The sequence below is a fragment of the Brassica rapa genome, chromosome A03, assembly GCF_000309985.2.
Source record: "Brassica rapa cultivar Chiifu-401-42 chromosome A03, CAAS_Brap_v3.01, whole genome shotgun sequence".
Lineage (NCBI taxonomy): Eukaryota > Viridiplantae > Streptophyta > Magnoliopsida > Brassicales > Brassicaceae > Brassica > Brassica rapa.
In genome coordinates, this window is record NC_024797.2 from 13,316,032 (window position 1) to 13,333,867 (window position 17,836).

Here is a 17,836-nt window from a genome sequence, read left to right on the forward strand (position 1 = left end):
GTGATTGGAGGCATTCAATAATTTCACCAACGGAGAGGGATGATCGAGGAAATACTAACAATATAATAGTGGTTGGAGATGTTGCTAACGTCATGCCTACGATTCAACAGCCAAGAAAGGTAGTATTTACACTATAAAATAGTCGCCTTCTTGATACAAAGAAGCAAAATCTTAATAGATAATCACTGGTAGACATTTATGTGAAGAAAACTCTTAAACGACGTTTTTGTTGTTGGTGCAAGATGCAAATATCATAAAAGTGATAGAGAGAGTGCTGACAGAGAGCGAAAGATCCAAATTGGCAAAATCAGCTCGGTGTATTGCATTCTCAGTTTGTCCAATTAGAATCTGTCCAAAATAAATCTGCGTTATAAAAAAACAACTGTTTGATGTTAATTAATTTCCCAAAATCCTTATACACCTCACAAATGTTATGCAATATTATGTTTTCGATACGCCATTCAAATGAAACCTCCAAATAAAAAATATATTCAGTATTAGCAAGGGAATTGATAGGGTTCCCACGCAAATATTTTACAATCGCAATTCCCGAATTTCGGACACTTAAAACAATTGTATGATGATGATATAAAATTTCCTGAAATCCATATACATTTAAAAATGTTTATAAAATATATTTTTTTTTTGGTTAAAGTAAAATTATACCTCGTTCCACAATAAACAAAGCCCCATTCCACAATGCAAGCCCTTTCTTTGACCCCTCCTTAGACCATATACCCCTAAACACACAAAATATTACACCCAAATTTACCTACTTCGAATTGTTTTTACTTTTATGTAATCTAAAACTAAATAATCCCTAAACCAAAATTGAAACTTTAAACCCTTAACAAACCTCAAACTTTTAATTTTTTTTTTTCAAGGGCCCCCTTGCTGCTACTTTGCAATTTTAAGAACTTAAAACAAAACACTTCCAAATCATTAAGTTAAAGAAGAAAATTTAAAAAAAAGTCTAAAGGAATTGCAAGAGAATTAGACAAGTCCCAAGCAAATCTCTAGCAAATCGCAATTCCCTTGCAAATTTGCTACGGAAATTAGGTTGGTTTATAAAAACAATTCCCTTGCATTTTACTAGCTTAGTAATCAACTAGTTCTGTTTCTTTAGTTATCAACTAGTTTGGATAAAAGAGAGTTATGAAACAAAACAAACGAAAGGTCTTTGCATTCCTTTAATCTCGAATAAAGGACAAGTCTCAAATGACATTATATAATACAAGAAAAAAGGTTAAAAATCAGCAAGTCCACGAAGCAGATCTCTTGAGAACAGGTTTCATCTGTTTGTCTTCTTCAAGAGAGATCATTCCAATATGTGAAGGATCTTCAAGCATCATCTTAGCAACCAAGTAACCTGCGATTGACCAAGTCTGGTATTTTCTTGCTTGTTTCCCAACGTACCTTCCTAGCTTACCGTCGTAGTACTCTGGCCAGCAGTCTCTGTGAAGCCGTGACTCAATCAGGTCGATGGCTCGCCTCGCTATTTGAGGCCGACCGGTCTTGATGCACGCAGCTGTCAGCATCCACAGCAAAACTGCACAAAAGAAAAACAAAGCCTAGTTATAAGCTTATAGATATTCATATGTCGTTTTAATTTAGACCAAATAATACTAACCTGGCCAAGATCCGCCATTGTGGTAGCTCCATCGAGTGTTCTTAGGATCACAACCGGTAACGATCCGCCACTCATGGCTCTCGATGCAAGGGTAACATATCTTGAGCGGCATCTCACCAACCAGCTCCTCCCAACGGTGCTCGAGGAGGTCCATAATGGCCATCGACTGATCCGGAGTCGCCAGAGAAGAGAGGATGGCGACACAGTTGCCCAATGAAAACCACCTGAAGTCCATACGAGCCGGGCTTACATTCCCAACAAAGTACCCTCCACGGAGAGGCATGAAGTCGAAAACCCAGTCCGGTATCGAGTCCGGCATCACGTTAAACTTGTTCACCGCCGTGTGTGAGTACTCCTCCGTCTTGTACCTTCACAAAAGTTTAATCATTTTAGAGTCACATCAAACCATATATTATACGAATGAATATTCATTTTACCTGTAGATATCGTTGAGTTGCTGAAAGTCGAGCCAGAAGTAATTACGCATGTGGAAGCTCAAGGCGTGAAGTCTCTTCACAATCTTCTCTATGAACTCTCTACCTTCCTCGTCATGTTTCAGCATCGATAAGGCACTTCTCAGCGCCATGAAAAACAGAGCTTGTATCTCAATGGGGTATCCATAAACACCCTACAAATCAAGAATTGGTAAGAATCATCAAAGACTTATGATTATAGATTCACACAAGATTGTTCTTACCATTCTCCTATCAACCATGGAACAACCGTCAGCACAAAGCAGCGTGGGGAAAGTATCGAACCCTTCAGACAAGCAGAGTGAGAGTATAAGCCTTATTCCCCTCTGACACTCTGGTGTTTCAGACAGAGTCAAATCTCCAGTAGATTTTGTGTAGGCACGGAGAAGTATGATCCACCAAAACCCTGAATCAACCGGTGCCACTCTTCCTATAGCGCTTTCTCCAAAATCTGCAACGATTGTATCGGTTTTACGGACAGGATCATGAAGCACCTTGAAGCTCGCCGGCATAACTCCTTCCCCAAGCTTGAACCGGTCGACCCGTTTCTCCCAACCTTGAAGCTGAAGTGTCTTGAGCAAGAAGTTTTTCACTATATCTGGCTCTCCGTTCATCAGAAACGCCAGTGCACTTGGCACAAAGTCTCGTACAAACACCTACACACACGAAAATTACAAAAGTTTTGAGATATTCTATGCTCTGGACTCGAGGATCTTAACCAAAATAAAATTAATGTGACCTTCATTTTTATCAAAAACTATGAAAAATTACTAATGCAAAGATTAATTAAGAGGAACTTTAATTTTACCACAAGTTTGACACCATTTTTCAAATTTCACTTTAAAAGATAACTATTTTCATAAACACCTTAAATTTGTGATAAAAATATTAAATTAACTACCTAAATACTAAACCCTAAACAATAATCACTAAATCTAAACCCAAATGTATTATTGATAAAGTGTATTTTTGAAAAGTGATAGTGGTATTTTAAACACTTTATTTCTTAACAATACATTAATTATTTAAAAGTAAGGATGTCGACTTGAGCTCATTTGGTAGAACTATTTCACAAGTTTATGTCTCATATCTCTGAAAATATAATGGGTTTATATGCGTTGGTTGTTACCTGGTCATAGTTCAAGACCTCCTCAGAGGCATGGTCATAAGCTGCAATGGTACCAACGGGTTGACCACGGAAGAAAACCATCGACCTTCTCAGAGCTTCCCAGGCCTCTGCAACCATTGGATGGGGCTCGAACGAGTTCCTAACATAAGAGAGAGGTGTGTCCACAAACGACCTGCTTCCAGGGGAATGAGCCATGTCTAGATCATGTCTTGAGTAGCCAGTCGATAACTCGCTCATCGACCTCTCATCGAACGATCTCTTCCTTTCGATCTTGAGCCTCGGCTTGTCCAACGCTCGAGTCAGATCGAAATCATCCATCTCGGATAAAGAACACTGTGATTCCAATGGTTCTTTAGGACATTCCATTTCTTTGGTTTTAACGGACAGGACAAGATCTACGATGATTCAGAGATAAGAATCAGTTACTTGAGGATAAAACATGAAACAGAGATTTGCTTAGTTTAGTAACAGTAATTGACTTTGAATCTAGCTGTCTTTTTTCTTTTGTTCAGAATAATACTTTATCCAAACAATTAAAGGAACATATCAATGATAAAATAAAAAAGAATTATCTAACGGAATAATAATCCAAAATAGTGAATATCAATACATTTGGATGACAAAAAAAAAAAAAAAAAGTGAATATCAATACATTTATTTCATATTTAATTTAATTAGGAAAATTATGTTAATAAATGAAACAGATCAAGATCCATGAGAATGTTATTAGAGTCAACTACAAAGAACAGATCTCGAGAAGAGAAATCAGATCTACAATTTCAAGACAAGATTGGTAGGTAAAGACGCAGATACTGAGATACATACATGTTTTAACATAGAGTGAGTGAGATATAAGGAAATCAAACCTAAGGAGACGAGGATAATTTATAGCGGCGGTGGTGAAAACGATCGCCGGCGATGTCGCCGGAGAATGGGAGAGAAGGGGACAAGTGAGTGGAAAAAGGGGAAAAAAGAGTCATGAAGAGTGAAGCTGTTATTTTATAGAGGGAGAAGACAAAACGGGACTTGTCAAGACAGAGACCGAAACACTAACACGGGTCTGGTAAGAAAAATGTCGACGTTAAGAGACAGGGTTTACCGGTTATGACCGGTTGCTTTATGGTCTACGTGGATTAAACGGCGACGTACAGAGGAGTACTTCTGAATCTCATTGTCTGATTTGGCAAATTGGACTTTTCACTTGGGATACACGATTTATCGGTTTCCCGTCCCCTTTTTCTCAATTTTTTTAAATAATTTTTAATCACATAAAGCAAACCCCAATGTATGGACGGACTGGTAGGTGGACAATATTTATTTAATTTTTCTTAAGCTTGTTATTCGGTTAGGTGGACAATATAATAATTTTAAAAAAGAATTCCATATTCGTTTAATTTTATCTTAACAGAGTGACGGTCTCACTTGTTTTTTAAACACTAGAATATTATATTGAAATTCAGAGGTAGAATATAACAAATCTATTCCCGGAAACGAAACCTACACATGGGAATCAAGAAACTAAGATTAAACCAAAATACACTTACTATTTGCCATGCCTAAAACTAAAGCAACACAGAACCGATGAGCTGATCGAAACCAACAAAAAGACTTAGATCAATCTACATGCAAACTTGGACAAGATCCTTGATAGAAGTAAGTCGAGGAAGCCACGTCACAGCTAGACCACGATTACTGAAACCTCCTATAGTGAATAGCCCAACCATTGAAAAGATCCAAGCTTCAAGAACCAGCAAGACGGAACAAGTTGAGTTCCGTAACAATAAACCAGTTGCTGCGACGTCGGAGAGATGATTTGAGAACGCCATTAAAGAAGCTTCATGCAAGGACCAGATCTCGATCAGATCCGTATGGAGAAGACAAGGAGCGAATACAACCTTAACCGGATTCCGTCACACTCAACATGCAAGAGAGGAAGAAGGTCGAACCGGAAAAGACTCAAGGAGAACTCGAAGAGCAAATGCAAAATCAATCGATAAGCCCACAGCTTCAAATCACAACCCAGAACCACCAGCCCAATTAAAAGGCATGCAAATCAGTAAGAGCATCTGCGTTGACGGTTCAATGCAGAGGTTCACACATTTCCCAAAAAAAAAAAAATTATAATATTTTCATTTTTATGAACTCAGCTTTTGCAAGTTTAATGGGATGAACCCAGTTCATCACTGTAACGCGTGTTCTACGCCACGTGGCGGTCCGCGATTGGTCCGTTTATTATTATTTAAAAAAAAAAAAAAAATCAAATGAAAAAAATAAAAAAAAATATAATATTAAAGTTATGATCCCCACTTAAGATTCATTGATGCAGATGTTCTAACAAGATAAAACCATAACATATTATCAAAAGCCCTCTTTTCCTCCGATAAAACAAGAATATAGATCAAGATCTAAACTCGTTGAGAGAAAAAATGGATTAAAACTGAAGATCTAAACCGATTAAACCCCAAAAAGAGATGATCCATGGCAACTAAACCCAACTTCGGCTCTAAGAGAGAAACCGGAGTCGGAGAACAAGCTTCAAAAATGATGGTTTGATGAGAGAACGGAGAAGATTTCACAATGATATCATACATCACTCGAGTGGCGGTCTCACAAATTGTTATTTTTTTTGTTTTTTTAATAAAAATAGTTAAACATAAATATTCTTTGCATTCCTGAAAGGAAAACAGGGACTACGACTTATTCTGGTACACTGGAGAAACGCGAACCCTAGGTTAGGAGTGATTAAAGCTAGGCAAATACACTAGCCATCATCTCATATACCCTTATATAGAAAAAAGAAATCCATTATATCCTTAAGTAATCTTAATGCCCTTCACCTTTCAATGAAAACATGGAAACCCGATTTTACCCTTGTTGACTTTCCAAATTAATATTTTTTTAAAAAATGAAATTTTAAAAAATTTGAATTTTAATTTTTTAAAAAAATTGTATCAAGTTCTAGTCTGGTAGTTATACCACGTTCTACTAATTCTACTGTAGTAGTTGTATCGAGTTCTACTACTTATACTGAGGTAGTTGTACTAAAGAGATGATTTCTCTAAGCATCGACCGATGAGACTTGAATAACTTGAATCAGCATTTGGTCAAGCGTCATGACTAACGAAAACTAAGTTGCAGATTTTGGTGAAATCTGTTAGAACTTGGTGGACTAATGCATATATCTTACAATAAACAACAAAAGATAAATGTATTGATTTTTTTGGTGTAATAAATGTATTGATTTGCTATATCTAACAAACCAATACATTTAACTATTGCTGCTATAATTATAAGATTATATTCTGAGTCCTAGACCATATATAAAACCATAAATATATTATATCGTGTTTGTTGCTTGTTATCTGCAATTATTCTTATAACTTTTCTTAAAGAAGCCTATGCTTTTCCTATTTTGCCTCGTTGTTTTAATTTCAGCCACCAACATTTGTAGCTAATCTTTTTGATGTCCGTTTGCAGTTAATTCCAATTCGGTGAAAATTCACACTCCATTAATTGCACCCTATATGATTAGAGTTAACAAATGTTTGTATGTTTGGATGCTTCCTTTTTGACTTGCTTATCATTGTTTATGAGACTTGGGCCGGATTTCTGTAGATGTAAAGTCTTTTGGTACTTTCCATGTGTAACAAATGTTTGTATGTTTGGATGCTTCCTTTTTGACTTGCTTATCATTGTTTATGAGACTACGGGGTGATTTTTGAGACCTGCTTATGATCTATGAAGGATTTAGATGAAAAAGAGCTTGATGTACTTTTCTAAAGTTGGTTGATTTTTATCTACACATTCCAATTTCAAAGAGGATGTTGAGATATAAGCATATCTGAAAACTGATTACTTCTTATTGGGTATTTAGGTACTAGTAGTTATCTGTATATTTTGGTATCACTATTAGATCTCCAATTAGGTTTAGATATTTGTATATAAGGCAGAGCCATAACCTTCAGGGTTCTTTAAATTTTCCAGTACCTGCTAAGATTTTCTTTCTGTAAACCGTGGTAATGAAAATATTAAGAATTCATCCATTATTTGATTTTAGTTTTTGAGTTTTATGTTTCGTATACAATACGTACTTAAGTTTTACGTAGTGTTAGGTTGGAAATCAAAAGCGCGTTAAGATAATGTTCAACATATGATAAACAAAGAACTTACACTCGCAGATTAATTAAGATCCAATAGTACAAGACAATATTTAAATTATAACACATCAGATATATGTGTTACTTGTCATGAGAAGTCAGGAACATGACGAGACTTCGGAAAGTAGAGACATCACAGGGCAAGACAATCTTATTAGGGTGAGCCTCCGCGTAACCGAACTCCTCGGCCGCCTTTTCTAGAAGATTCTGAAACGAAGGGCTCTTCAGAAACCTTGTGGGGACCACAAATCTTTCCAACTTCGTACCAACGTAAACCACGAAATGCCCTCTCGGTGTTCTTGAGGATGATCTCCTGATCGCTCCAGCATCTTCTTCTTCTTCTCGGTGGAAATGCATGTCAGCGACCTTGTTAGGCATAGTTATATATAGTTTATTTAATGTAGTGACCTGTTTGTGTTGGCTGTGACTGTGAGTCACAAGACATTAACGGATTTTGTGGGATCTTGTGTTTCCACCTCGCTTAGGAACTTGGGTGCTTCAATATATTTGGACATACTTACACACATTATTTATATAGGGTTTGGGATGCGTGCCATCTAGGATACATTCACGCAATTTTCATACATATATATTATATGATATAATTGACGTGTCGCGTTATGAGTAGTTTCTTATTTTATTTTTTTTGCTAAACGTTACGAGTAGTTTGGGTTATTGTTTCTTAAACCTGGGTCAGTGTTTGATAATACTCTGTGGCGGATCTACTAACCGTTGTATGTATTTTGAGTTTTGTATAGTTAATTAATTATGTGGATTACTATTTTACATTTAGAGCTGAATCTAACGATCTCCAAGCTAAAGATTTAATTGACATATAAACATAAAGCAGCTTGTTAGTAAAAAAAAAACATAAATCAGCTTGCGGTTCAAACGGATTAGCTATAAGATACAAATACAAGTTCACATGGGTAAGTTCTGTAATTTGTTGTAGGGATAATGAACTTACGAATAAAACATCTATATATGTCAATATGTGTGTTGAGTGTAAGTTATCGTAGATAGGAGACAGGGCCTAGCGATGATTGTGCATGGGAGAATAATGGACTTAGTGAGAGTCAATGACTTTAATTTTTATATGGGTCATATATGATACGATAAAGTGACTGAGGAAAATCACATGGTTCTGCTCGTAGAAGATGATTCCTGTCTCCATACGTTTACATTCACTTAATTTATACTATCCGACAAGGTTTTACATTTCTTCACATACGCCAAAAACTGTGACTGGCTTAACGAAGTTATTGTTTTTTTTGGAAAATTATCAAAACTGAACAAAAATTTATCATGGTTGTCTTTTTGGTATAATTTTTTTTATCTATTCTTTTCTCTTTTACTATTTCCAATTCTAAAAGTTAATGAAATAAATAGTTTTTTGAATCAGAAAATTGTAAAAATAGAAACAATTAATAAAACACTCATACACGAACTGTTTTTTTTGTGAAAATTTTGATAAATTAAATTGTAAAATTATATTCTACTAAAAGTAGAATTCATCTTCTACGGAAAATCGGTTAGTAGAAAGTAAATTTTAGATTAAACATGTTTGTTTACTTTTTTTTTAAACGAACAATCTAATTTTACTTAAAATTCTAAATAAAGGGAATGTGAATTCTATTAAATGTATCTACTTTTCTGTCGAATGCAGCTTCAACTTTTATTACGTATTCTACAACTCTCAGAATGTGAAATCTAGACATTATTCTGACGGCAACATGAGGTAGAATCTACTTATGAGATTTGTCTTGTTCTAAGCAGTGTAGAAAGTGCATAAAGTGCATTCTACAAATAAGAAAACCTGATTTTTGAGAAAATTTAGGAAATCTCAGTTAAAAAAATATTCTAAATATATTTAAAATATTCTAACTTCCTAATGAAATGAATTATTATTGGATTCCAACTACCCTAACCTTTTATATATTACTTAATGTCCCTTAAAATTCCCGATTTGGGATATATATCTCTAATACCTCTCCTCGAGATGATGACTCTTATCGGTAAGAAATATCAGAACTTTTAGACAATTTTACTCGGTCGAGCGAGTCAATTACGACCTTTATATTCAGTCGGATAAGGTTATATTAATTAGGGGTTCATGATATTTAGGATATGAGCTTTGATACCATGTTAGATTCGGGTTTATTATGGATTTTCAACTTCACTGTTTTGATCCGTAAGATACACATCTTTCGACCCAACACATGTCTAATACACCCTAATTGTCAGTTTCCATTGGCTAGATATGTAAACATAAGAGGATTTTGTTCAACTATTTTCACAAACGTACATTCTGAATATAAAATGCTTAAAGTTTAGATTTTAATGACCAATAGAAATCTAGTAGAAATAGTTTTTTTTGTGTTCTGTTATTTAATAATAGTAAATTATAAACTTAATTTTGTTGAATTACTATTGGTTTAATTTTATTAAAAATCAAAAATAGCATGAAATGATGCATTTATGATATTATGATATTATTATATTTAATATATTTTCTTAATATGTGTCAAAAATAAAAATATTATTTATAGAACAGAAACAGTATTAATCTTGGCTACTATAAGAGATGCAGATCTATACTGTTCATTCTCAGATTCAAATTCATACAAATTATTGAGTAAATTATCGTATGTATATTTGTATTTTACCCGACATAACTATATCTGTTAATATTATATATTTTATATTATATTGCTATAAATTACTTCTTTGTTTCACTATGATGTTTGGGTAAAATATCCAATTATTTTTTGTATATTTTTTATGATTAAAATTTCTAAAGACATATATAAATTAATTATAAGAAATTGAAAAGTAGAAATAAATAATTTAAATATCAATCGTAGTTTTAAGATTTGGTTAGTTCAAAATTTCTTTAGCTAATTCTTATAGTTAGATGATACAAATATCATAATCAATTAGTATTTGAAATTGGTAAAAATTAGCTATTAAATATTAGAAATTAGTTGATATTTATATTGTTTGATTATATAGTGTGATAGAATAGGATTGAAACTTTTGTGCAATGGACTAAAAAAACAGATTAGACCAGATTGATTAAAACAAAAGTCGACCAATTAAAAATGATTTTAGAAATATAAAGTAGTCTATTTCGATTACAAAAGCATTAAAACAAACTTGACGAGTCAGGTGAATGGATTACCCTATTTTGACTCTCATTGTGCACAAAAAAAATTATGTCAAAACTACAAAAGATTGTGAAAATATTAAGAAAATTATATTACTCAATATATAACATATGGTTTTCTTAAAGAATACAAAATAAGATTAAATTTACATCACATTATTTTATAATAATTTTTTTTCTATATCAAAATTATTTTAGAACATAATTTGCGCTTTAGAACGGGATCCACAACTATTTTATTATATTATTATATATTGCTTCTTCATATTCAATATGTTAAGATAGAAATTTTCAAATTATATAATGTCTTAATATTATGAGAATTTTGTAATCTTATATATTAAAAGAGAAGTCACAACGTTGATTCATGTGTGAGTTTTTTTTAAAATGGACTTAATGGACCTATTCCTAGAAAGTCATGTTACATTTAATATCTAATTTTATCATTTAAATTTTGGGCTTACAAGAAATTTTTATTGGGCTATCAATAATTAAATTTAAACAATAGATGATCCATTTGATTTATATATAGTATAAATAAAATAAATATAAATATTATCAAAAATTGTATATAAATATTTTCTCTAATTTTGTAATTAGTAATAAAATTAATGTTATTATACATTAATATATATATTTTATTATATATTAAATTTATTTTACAAATAATCAGTTATCTTTTATAAAATGAAAAACATTATATCAAATTTTACTATTTTATAGTTATATCTATCATTTTAAAATAAAAAATTGTATTTAACTAAATATGATAAAATTATTTTAAATTGATAAATTAATATATTTTATTTTGACAAACATTAAAAATTTATGCTAGAAATATAATATGTTGGTAGAACGGGTTAACATTAGTAAATTAGATAATTCATGTATAAAATTAATTTATCTTAAACTTTTATATATATATAGTTATTATCTTAAATGAATAAACATAAAAAAATACTGATAAAGGAAATCTAGCGCTTTGAATTACGGATCAGGATCATAATAATTGAATAAAAAATAATTTTAAAATATATATAATAAAAAATACCAAATATATGTGATGATTTGAAATAATCAATTAACTTACAACATGAAAACTATCAAATTGTTATATTTAAGATAGTTATATATAAACATTTAAATATATAAGTAACTTTAAAAATATATTCTAATTATGTAATATATATATATATATATATATATAAACATGAAAATTAATACCCGCACAGTTGTGCGGGTCCAAATCTAGTTTTACTATTTATATCTGAAATATTTTTATTATTAGTTTACGTTTAGGTATATAATAAATATTTATTTAATTTAGAAATAACAATTGAATCTGTGATGCATTTAGAAAACGAAATGGTCAAGTCAGATGATAACTAAAAAATATCTTTGATTCCTACACAAAATCACTAAGTTAACTAGACACATAAGTTTTTGTAAGGTGAGTTAAAAAAATTACTTTTAAGGTTTGACACCAGATTGAGGGGACTACTATAAGATCTTATCTCATATTCACAATCCGCCTCTGTGTCAGAAAATGATTTTGGATAATATCATGATTACTCAAGAGATTTTTTACGATTAACATTTATAGACTAACGAAATATTGCCCTTAAGCCTCCAAAAATTTTAGAAAAATTACATAGAAAAAAGCCTCAAAATTTTTGTTTTAGGTCTTCAAATTTACCAAAAAAAAATTTTAGCTGGAATTTTTTAAAAACCGCCTACAGCCCCCTAAATCTCAGATTGCAGTGGATTATCATGTACCTAGAGTTTTGTTTCTTTCAAGTTCTACATATACTCTGACCATATTGTGTATTTTTGTAATTCTTATAATATTCTCGACGCTTTATTAGCTTTAGTTATAAAGAAGTAACTTTCTATAAATATAAAAGACAACTATGTACTAATTAACATATAAGTAACTTTCAAGTTCTACATATGTGATGTGTGTTAGCCAGTCATAATTTTTAAAATTAAATTTTGATGAAAAATTGCAAGTCTTTTTTTCATATACTAATTTCCCTTTCCAGTATGATATTTTTCTTTCTGAAACTTCTTTCCAGTTTGATATTGACAAACGTATACGCATTTTCACGTTAACAATTAGTGACATCAACTAATTCTAAAGTTTATTTAAAAAATAAAGCAAAAACTGTAACAAATTAGGTTGATGTTTCATATTATAAAATCAATATAATTAATCACAATATACATAAGTTCAGATTCTGACACAAATCAGAAAACTTCTTCAAAATTGATCTCAACAAAAAAAAAAATTATCATGCAGATCTTAGTCTAGTAGTAAATATGTATATATTATTAGGTGATTTTTCCGTGTTCATGCACATATATAAACATTTATAAATGATTTAAAACCAAAAGTAAAATATCAATTATTTATAATATTTATATGTAGAATCTATATAATTTCTATTATATATATATACCTTTTTATTATTTATGTGTTTTTGTAAAAAATGAAATTTAAGTTAAAAAACCTATTAAAGTTTAAATAAAGAGAAAATATAAATATAATATATTAAACTTAGTATATTCAAATTAAAAATTTATTATTTTGAGAAGAAGATTTCTAAAATAGTTTATATTTTCATTTTTTTGCGAAGCAGAGCTATATATACATATATAGTAAAATTTTATATATTTTCCCTTTTTATTTGTGGTTATTTGAGAAAATTTAGAAAAGATAATTAAAATTCATTTATATATAAAAATTTCTATGTTTATATTTTATAAATATTTAATTTTCTATTTATGTGTTTATCAAAAAGGAAAATTAAACTAAAAGTTAACTAAAATCTTATTATGAAAAAAGGAATAACAATAAAATATATTAAAGTTCATATATTCAAAGTAAAAATATTATTATCTCTTAGAAGAAGACTTTAAAAAAAATTTACATTTACAATTATTTGTGAAGCTACGTTGTATATATATATTAAAAGTTTATATATTTTTCTTTTTTATTTATATTTTTTAGGAAAATTTAGAAAAATAATCAAAGTTTGTTTATATATAAATATTTATATGTTTTTATTTTATAAATAGTTCCTTTTTATTTAAAAAGTTAACTAAAATCTTATTAAATTAAAAAGTTAACTAAAATATTATTATGAAAAAAAAATACATTATTAATATCAATCGTATATTATATTTTAGTTCATTAAAGGTATGTAATTAACCATCGTGAAAATTAACGTAAGTGCGCCATGTAAGAAAGTGACTTCGCAAATAATATTATAGAAATAGTATGTTATATCGTATCCTTTTATATCTCTACCCTATACATTATTTTGTGTACATGAACTCATAAATTTTATTATTAAAATACGATTTACCGTACCATAGTCGGTAATATTCACTTTCCACTAAAAAAAGCAGCCGCTTAGATGGGAAACTATTGAAATATAAGAGAGAAACTACACCTACATATTTCATTAAACAAATTTGAGACATATGTATATATAGCATATTATTTAATTACTACATATTTACTACACCTATATATGGTTAATGTAGGCGTGAAGAGCGTTATGGACGGTATAGACCTGAGATGAAGCGAACCATACTGTTGTGGATCGTTATGGACGGTATAGACCTGAGATGAATCGAACCATACTGTTTGGATTGTATTATTTATAGTCCTCACCTTTCGTCTTTTGTACGGACTACGCAGTCTGTTAGACATACCGTTTAAACTGCAACGTATATAAATTAATTGATCAGATTCTGACACATATATAAGAAAACTTCTTAAAAACTGATTTTGACAAAATACAGAAATATTTTATTGTTTAGATCTGTAAATCTATTTAAATTTATATTTTTTATAAAAACGAGAGTGTAAAACCAATAGTTTATGGATTAATTAAAGTGTAGATTGTTAAACATACGAAGACAACTTATTGATTAAAATATAGGCTAGGTTTAAAACACGTTTGTTTTAGCTTAAAAAAGTTAGAGTAGGTTCTATTTTGGTTGCAAAATCTTTGATTTTTAGCATGTTTAGGCTAGGTTTCGGCTACAAATCACGCACTTCGGTTTAGAAAACCCGAATTCAAATTGGGTTTAACCATTTTTGAGATTTGTTACTAAACCCGAATAAAGCTGAACCAACTTTTAAAATATATGAATGACACTCGAAATCCAAGACTGGAATGATCCCAAACTGAGTTAGATTAGACACCCGGATACTTATGCTTAGTTTTTTCCATTTATATAAACTAATAAATTATAAAGGTATACTATTTATGCATATCGTAGTCTAGTATAATAAATATATATTCATGTTTTTGTAACATATATACTTATGTTTAAATTATATTTTCTCTTACCCTTAACAATTTTTGTACATGTATGCACTCGTAAGTTTTATGATCAAATACGATTAATCTACTATCTATATACAGTATACAAATATTGTCACAAAATTCATATCCCTAGATAATTAAATAGTTGGTAATATTCACTTTCCACAAAAAAAATAGTGTGCTTTTAGAAAGGAAACTATTGCAAAATAAACGAGAGAAGTTATACCTAAATATTTAACTTAAATCAATTTGACACACATTTATACCCCATTTATAAACATGTATATACGTATGTGGACAGTGGATATATGGATAAAATAGGCATGAAGAGCGTTATGGACGGACGGTATAGACATGAGATGAAGCGAACAGGACTGTTTTGGATCGTTATGGACAGTATAGACCTGAGATACGGACCATACTGTTCTGGATTATATTACGCCCTTAGCATTCGTTTTGTACGGACTACGCAGTCTTTTTTCATGGTCCTAAGTAATTTATGTTTTTATGACACATCAAAATTTTAATGGCTAGGCTGAATGAAGTACACGTAACTACACAGAAAATAAATGGCAGATAATCACGACAAGTAAAATAGCAAAAATTCAAAAAGTCATTCATTGTGGCAGAGTTTAGAAGAAAAGGGGCAAGTGAACAAGTGAAAGATATTTAGGGGGACCTATTGGAAATGAAATTTGTGTGGAATCAGAAATTTTTTGAAGTTTAAAGATTTTTAAGAGTTAAGTAGATTTGATGAATTCTTGCCATATGTATTGTATAAATTGTCATTGTTATGATTGATTAGCATGAATTTCCATATATGTTTTTCTTTCCAGATTTATCTTTCTATAAAAATACTTCTATTTTTTTTATTTCAAGTAATATAGTTATTTGATGTTAAAATAATTTTTTTTTGATTTTTAATATTTGAATATGTCTTGTTTGATTTTTTTAAGTTTTCTAAGGTCAACCTATGATTTTTTTCATGATTCTTGATCATGTTATCTTTAAAAATTTTGTTATCTTTAAATTTCTTTTAAATTATCTTTTATATGACAACAAGAATGTAATATAAAAAATTTTGTGCTTGTATATTTGTGTTTTTTGTTAGATAGATTCTAAGAATCTTATGATTATAGATGATATTTGTAAAGTTGAGTGTTATGAGTAAAACTAGAGAGAATTTATGTCCCAATAACAAGAGAGTACTAGAATTACAAAATCAATAAAAACTAGACTTTTTGAATAACAAAGAATTTTATATGGAATTTATAATAATAAACCAATAACAAAGGATTCTAACAAGATTGTAAGAATACATAAACCAATAACAATAGAATCTCTAAATTTTATAACTCTTTCAAAATTTAACTACCAATAACCCCCTTTAGATATAACTAGAGTTATAAATGTTATCTGGGGTATATCTTGTGTCAAAACTCTAAAACCGTTATTAAGAACCAAATTAAACATGAGTTGATTACACTAAGGGACACTTTTTGACTTTCCTTTACATCTAGAGACACTTCTTACAAGTGACACACTTTGTTGTGGGCCAGAAATAAATTATGGACCATTTTACCCTTAATAAAAAATTAAAAATTACAATGGTGGATACTCAAATGTGGACAGACAAATGATGTATGGACGTTTGTTGTGTGGATCAGAAATTTTCTTTGTGGATAAAAACTACAAGTTTGATAAAGATTACCGTTTGAATGAAACTTGTGGATGGCATGAAAAATGTGGACATAGTCATCAGTATGTTCATTTGTGGACGGCTCAGCTGCACCTACTTCACCAAACAAGATATCACTAGAAGTCACCTCACTAATTCTCGAAGATCCTGTCTACACGGAGCAATACCACGACGCCCCATCCACATATCACTCAACCCCACATCAACCGTCCACACACAACCCATCCACGCGCCAACTAACCACACACCACCCATCTACACAAACCCCATCCACACACCACCTGTGTACTCTTCCCGAGTCTCCACACTCCATCCATCAAAATTAAAATTGAAATTTTAAAGATCTGGATTTTGAAATCCACAACGACATTAAAAATCAACAAAACAAAAAAGAATCTTCTGGAATCTAAACTTGGATAAACAAGTTAAAAAATTCATAATCGAGACAAATATGGTATGAATTGTGAAGAAATTAATGTCACTTGTCTTGAAATCGAAGCAAACCAGAGCAGAGTTAAAAATATTTTTTCAATGGATTGATGGAAGAAGAAGAAAAAGATAAACTTTTCAGTTGATTCTTAGAGTTTCTCAATGGATTATTTGAAGAAGAAGAAAAAACACAGCTTTAAGTAGTGAAAGAATAAAGTGTGATCGATGAAATCAGAAAAATTAAAGTTTATGTATTTGGAAAAGTTGTTTAGATCTAGATATGAGAGAGAAAGATGAATCTCGAAAAAAAGATAAATAATTTACATATTTTCTTTTAGTTGAAAATAAGAAAATGTATAGTTAACTTAGTCTAAGGGTATAAGAGACAAATCACATGTTATATGTGTGTCACATGTGGAAAGTGTCTTTGAGTGTAAATAGAAACTCAAAATGTGTCTGTAGATGTAAAAAAATCATTAAACATCTACTTGTGTCGAATACATGTTTAGAAAAGTAAGAAAAATAAAAATGGATGAATCATGACAAATTGACAACGGCTGTATAAGACAAGTGAAAGACTGTAAGCATTCAGTTTTGAAAACCTAGTATGTAAGAGCATGATTAATGAAAAGTTCTTAGAATGAGGTTCTTAGCAGAATATAAAAAACTGTTCTTAAATTTCTGAATTAAAAATTAAGAGACAGTTTTTTATATTCAGTTAAAAACCTAACTCTAAATCAAAGTTACCAACTCTTTGGAAGTTTTTTCTTTTTATGTCAAGGTTTGGAAGTTATATTTATTTTTCAGTTTATT

At 30.5% G+C, this 17,836-nt stretch overlaps 2 protein-coding genes across 2 annotated transcripts; both read right to left on the bottom strand.

The window, feature by feature from the left end:
• Positions 1-1,121: 1,121 nt before the first annotated feature.
• LOC103858523 (alkaline/neutral invertase CINV2) lies at positions 1,122-4,336 on the bottom strand. Its single transcript, XM_009135898.3, has 6 exons — positions 4,099-4,336; positions 3,233-3,627; positions 2,328-2,759; positions 2,068-2,258; positions 1,631-1,998; positions 1,122-1,549 (listed from the first exon to the last, which is right to left on the bottom strand). Exons 2-6 carry the CDS (start codon positions 3,596-3,598, stop codon positions 1,254-1,256), a joined length of 1,653 nt encoding a protein of 550 aa, XP_009134146.3. The 5' UTR covers positions 3,599-3,627; positions 4,099-4,336; the 3' UTR covers positions 1,122-1,253.
• Positions 3,447-11,048, bottom strand: LOC103858524 (auxin-induced protein 15A). The gene is made up of 2 exons (XM_033287288.1): positions 4,058-11,048; positions 3,447-3,627 (listed from the first exon to the last, which is right to left on the bottom strand). The coding sequence occupies exon 1, from the start codon at positions 7,765-7,767 to the stop codon at positions 7,471-7,473; it is 297 nt and encodes a 98-aa protein (XP_033143179.1). The 5' UTR covers positions 7,768-11,048; the 3' UTR covers positions 3,447-3,627; positions 4,058-7,470.
• Between the last annotated feature and the right edge of the window lie 6,788 nt (positions 11,049-17,836).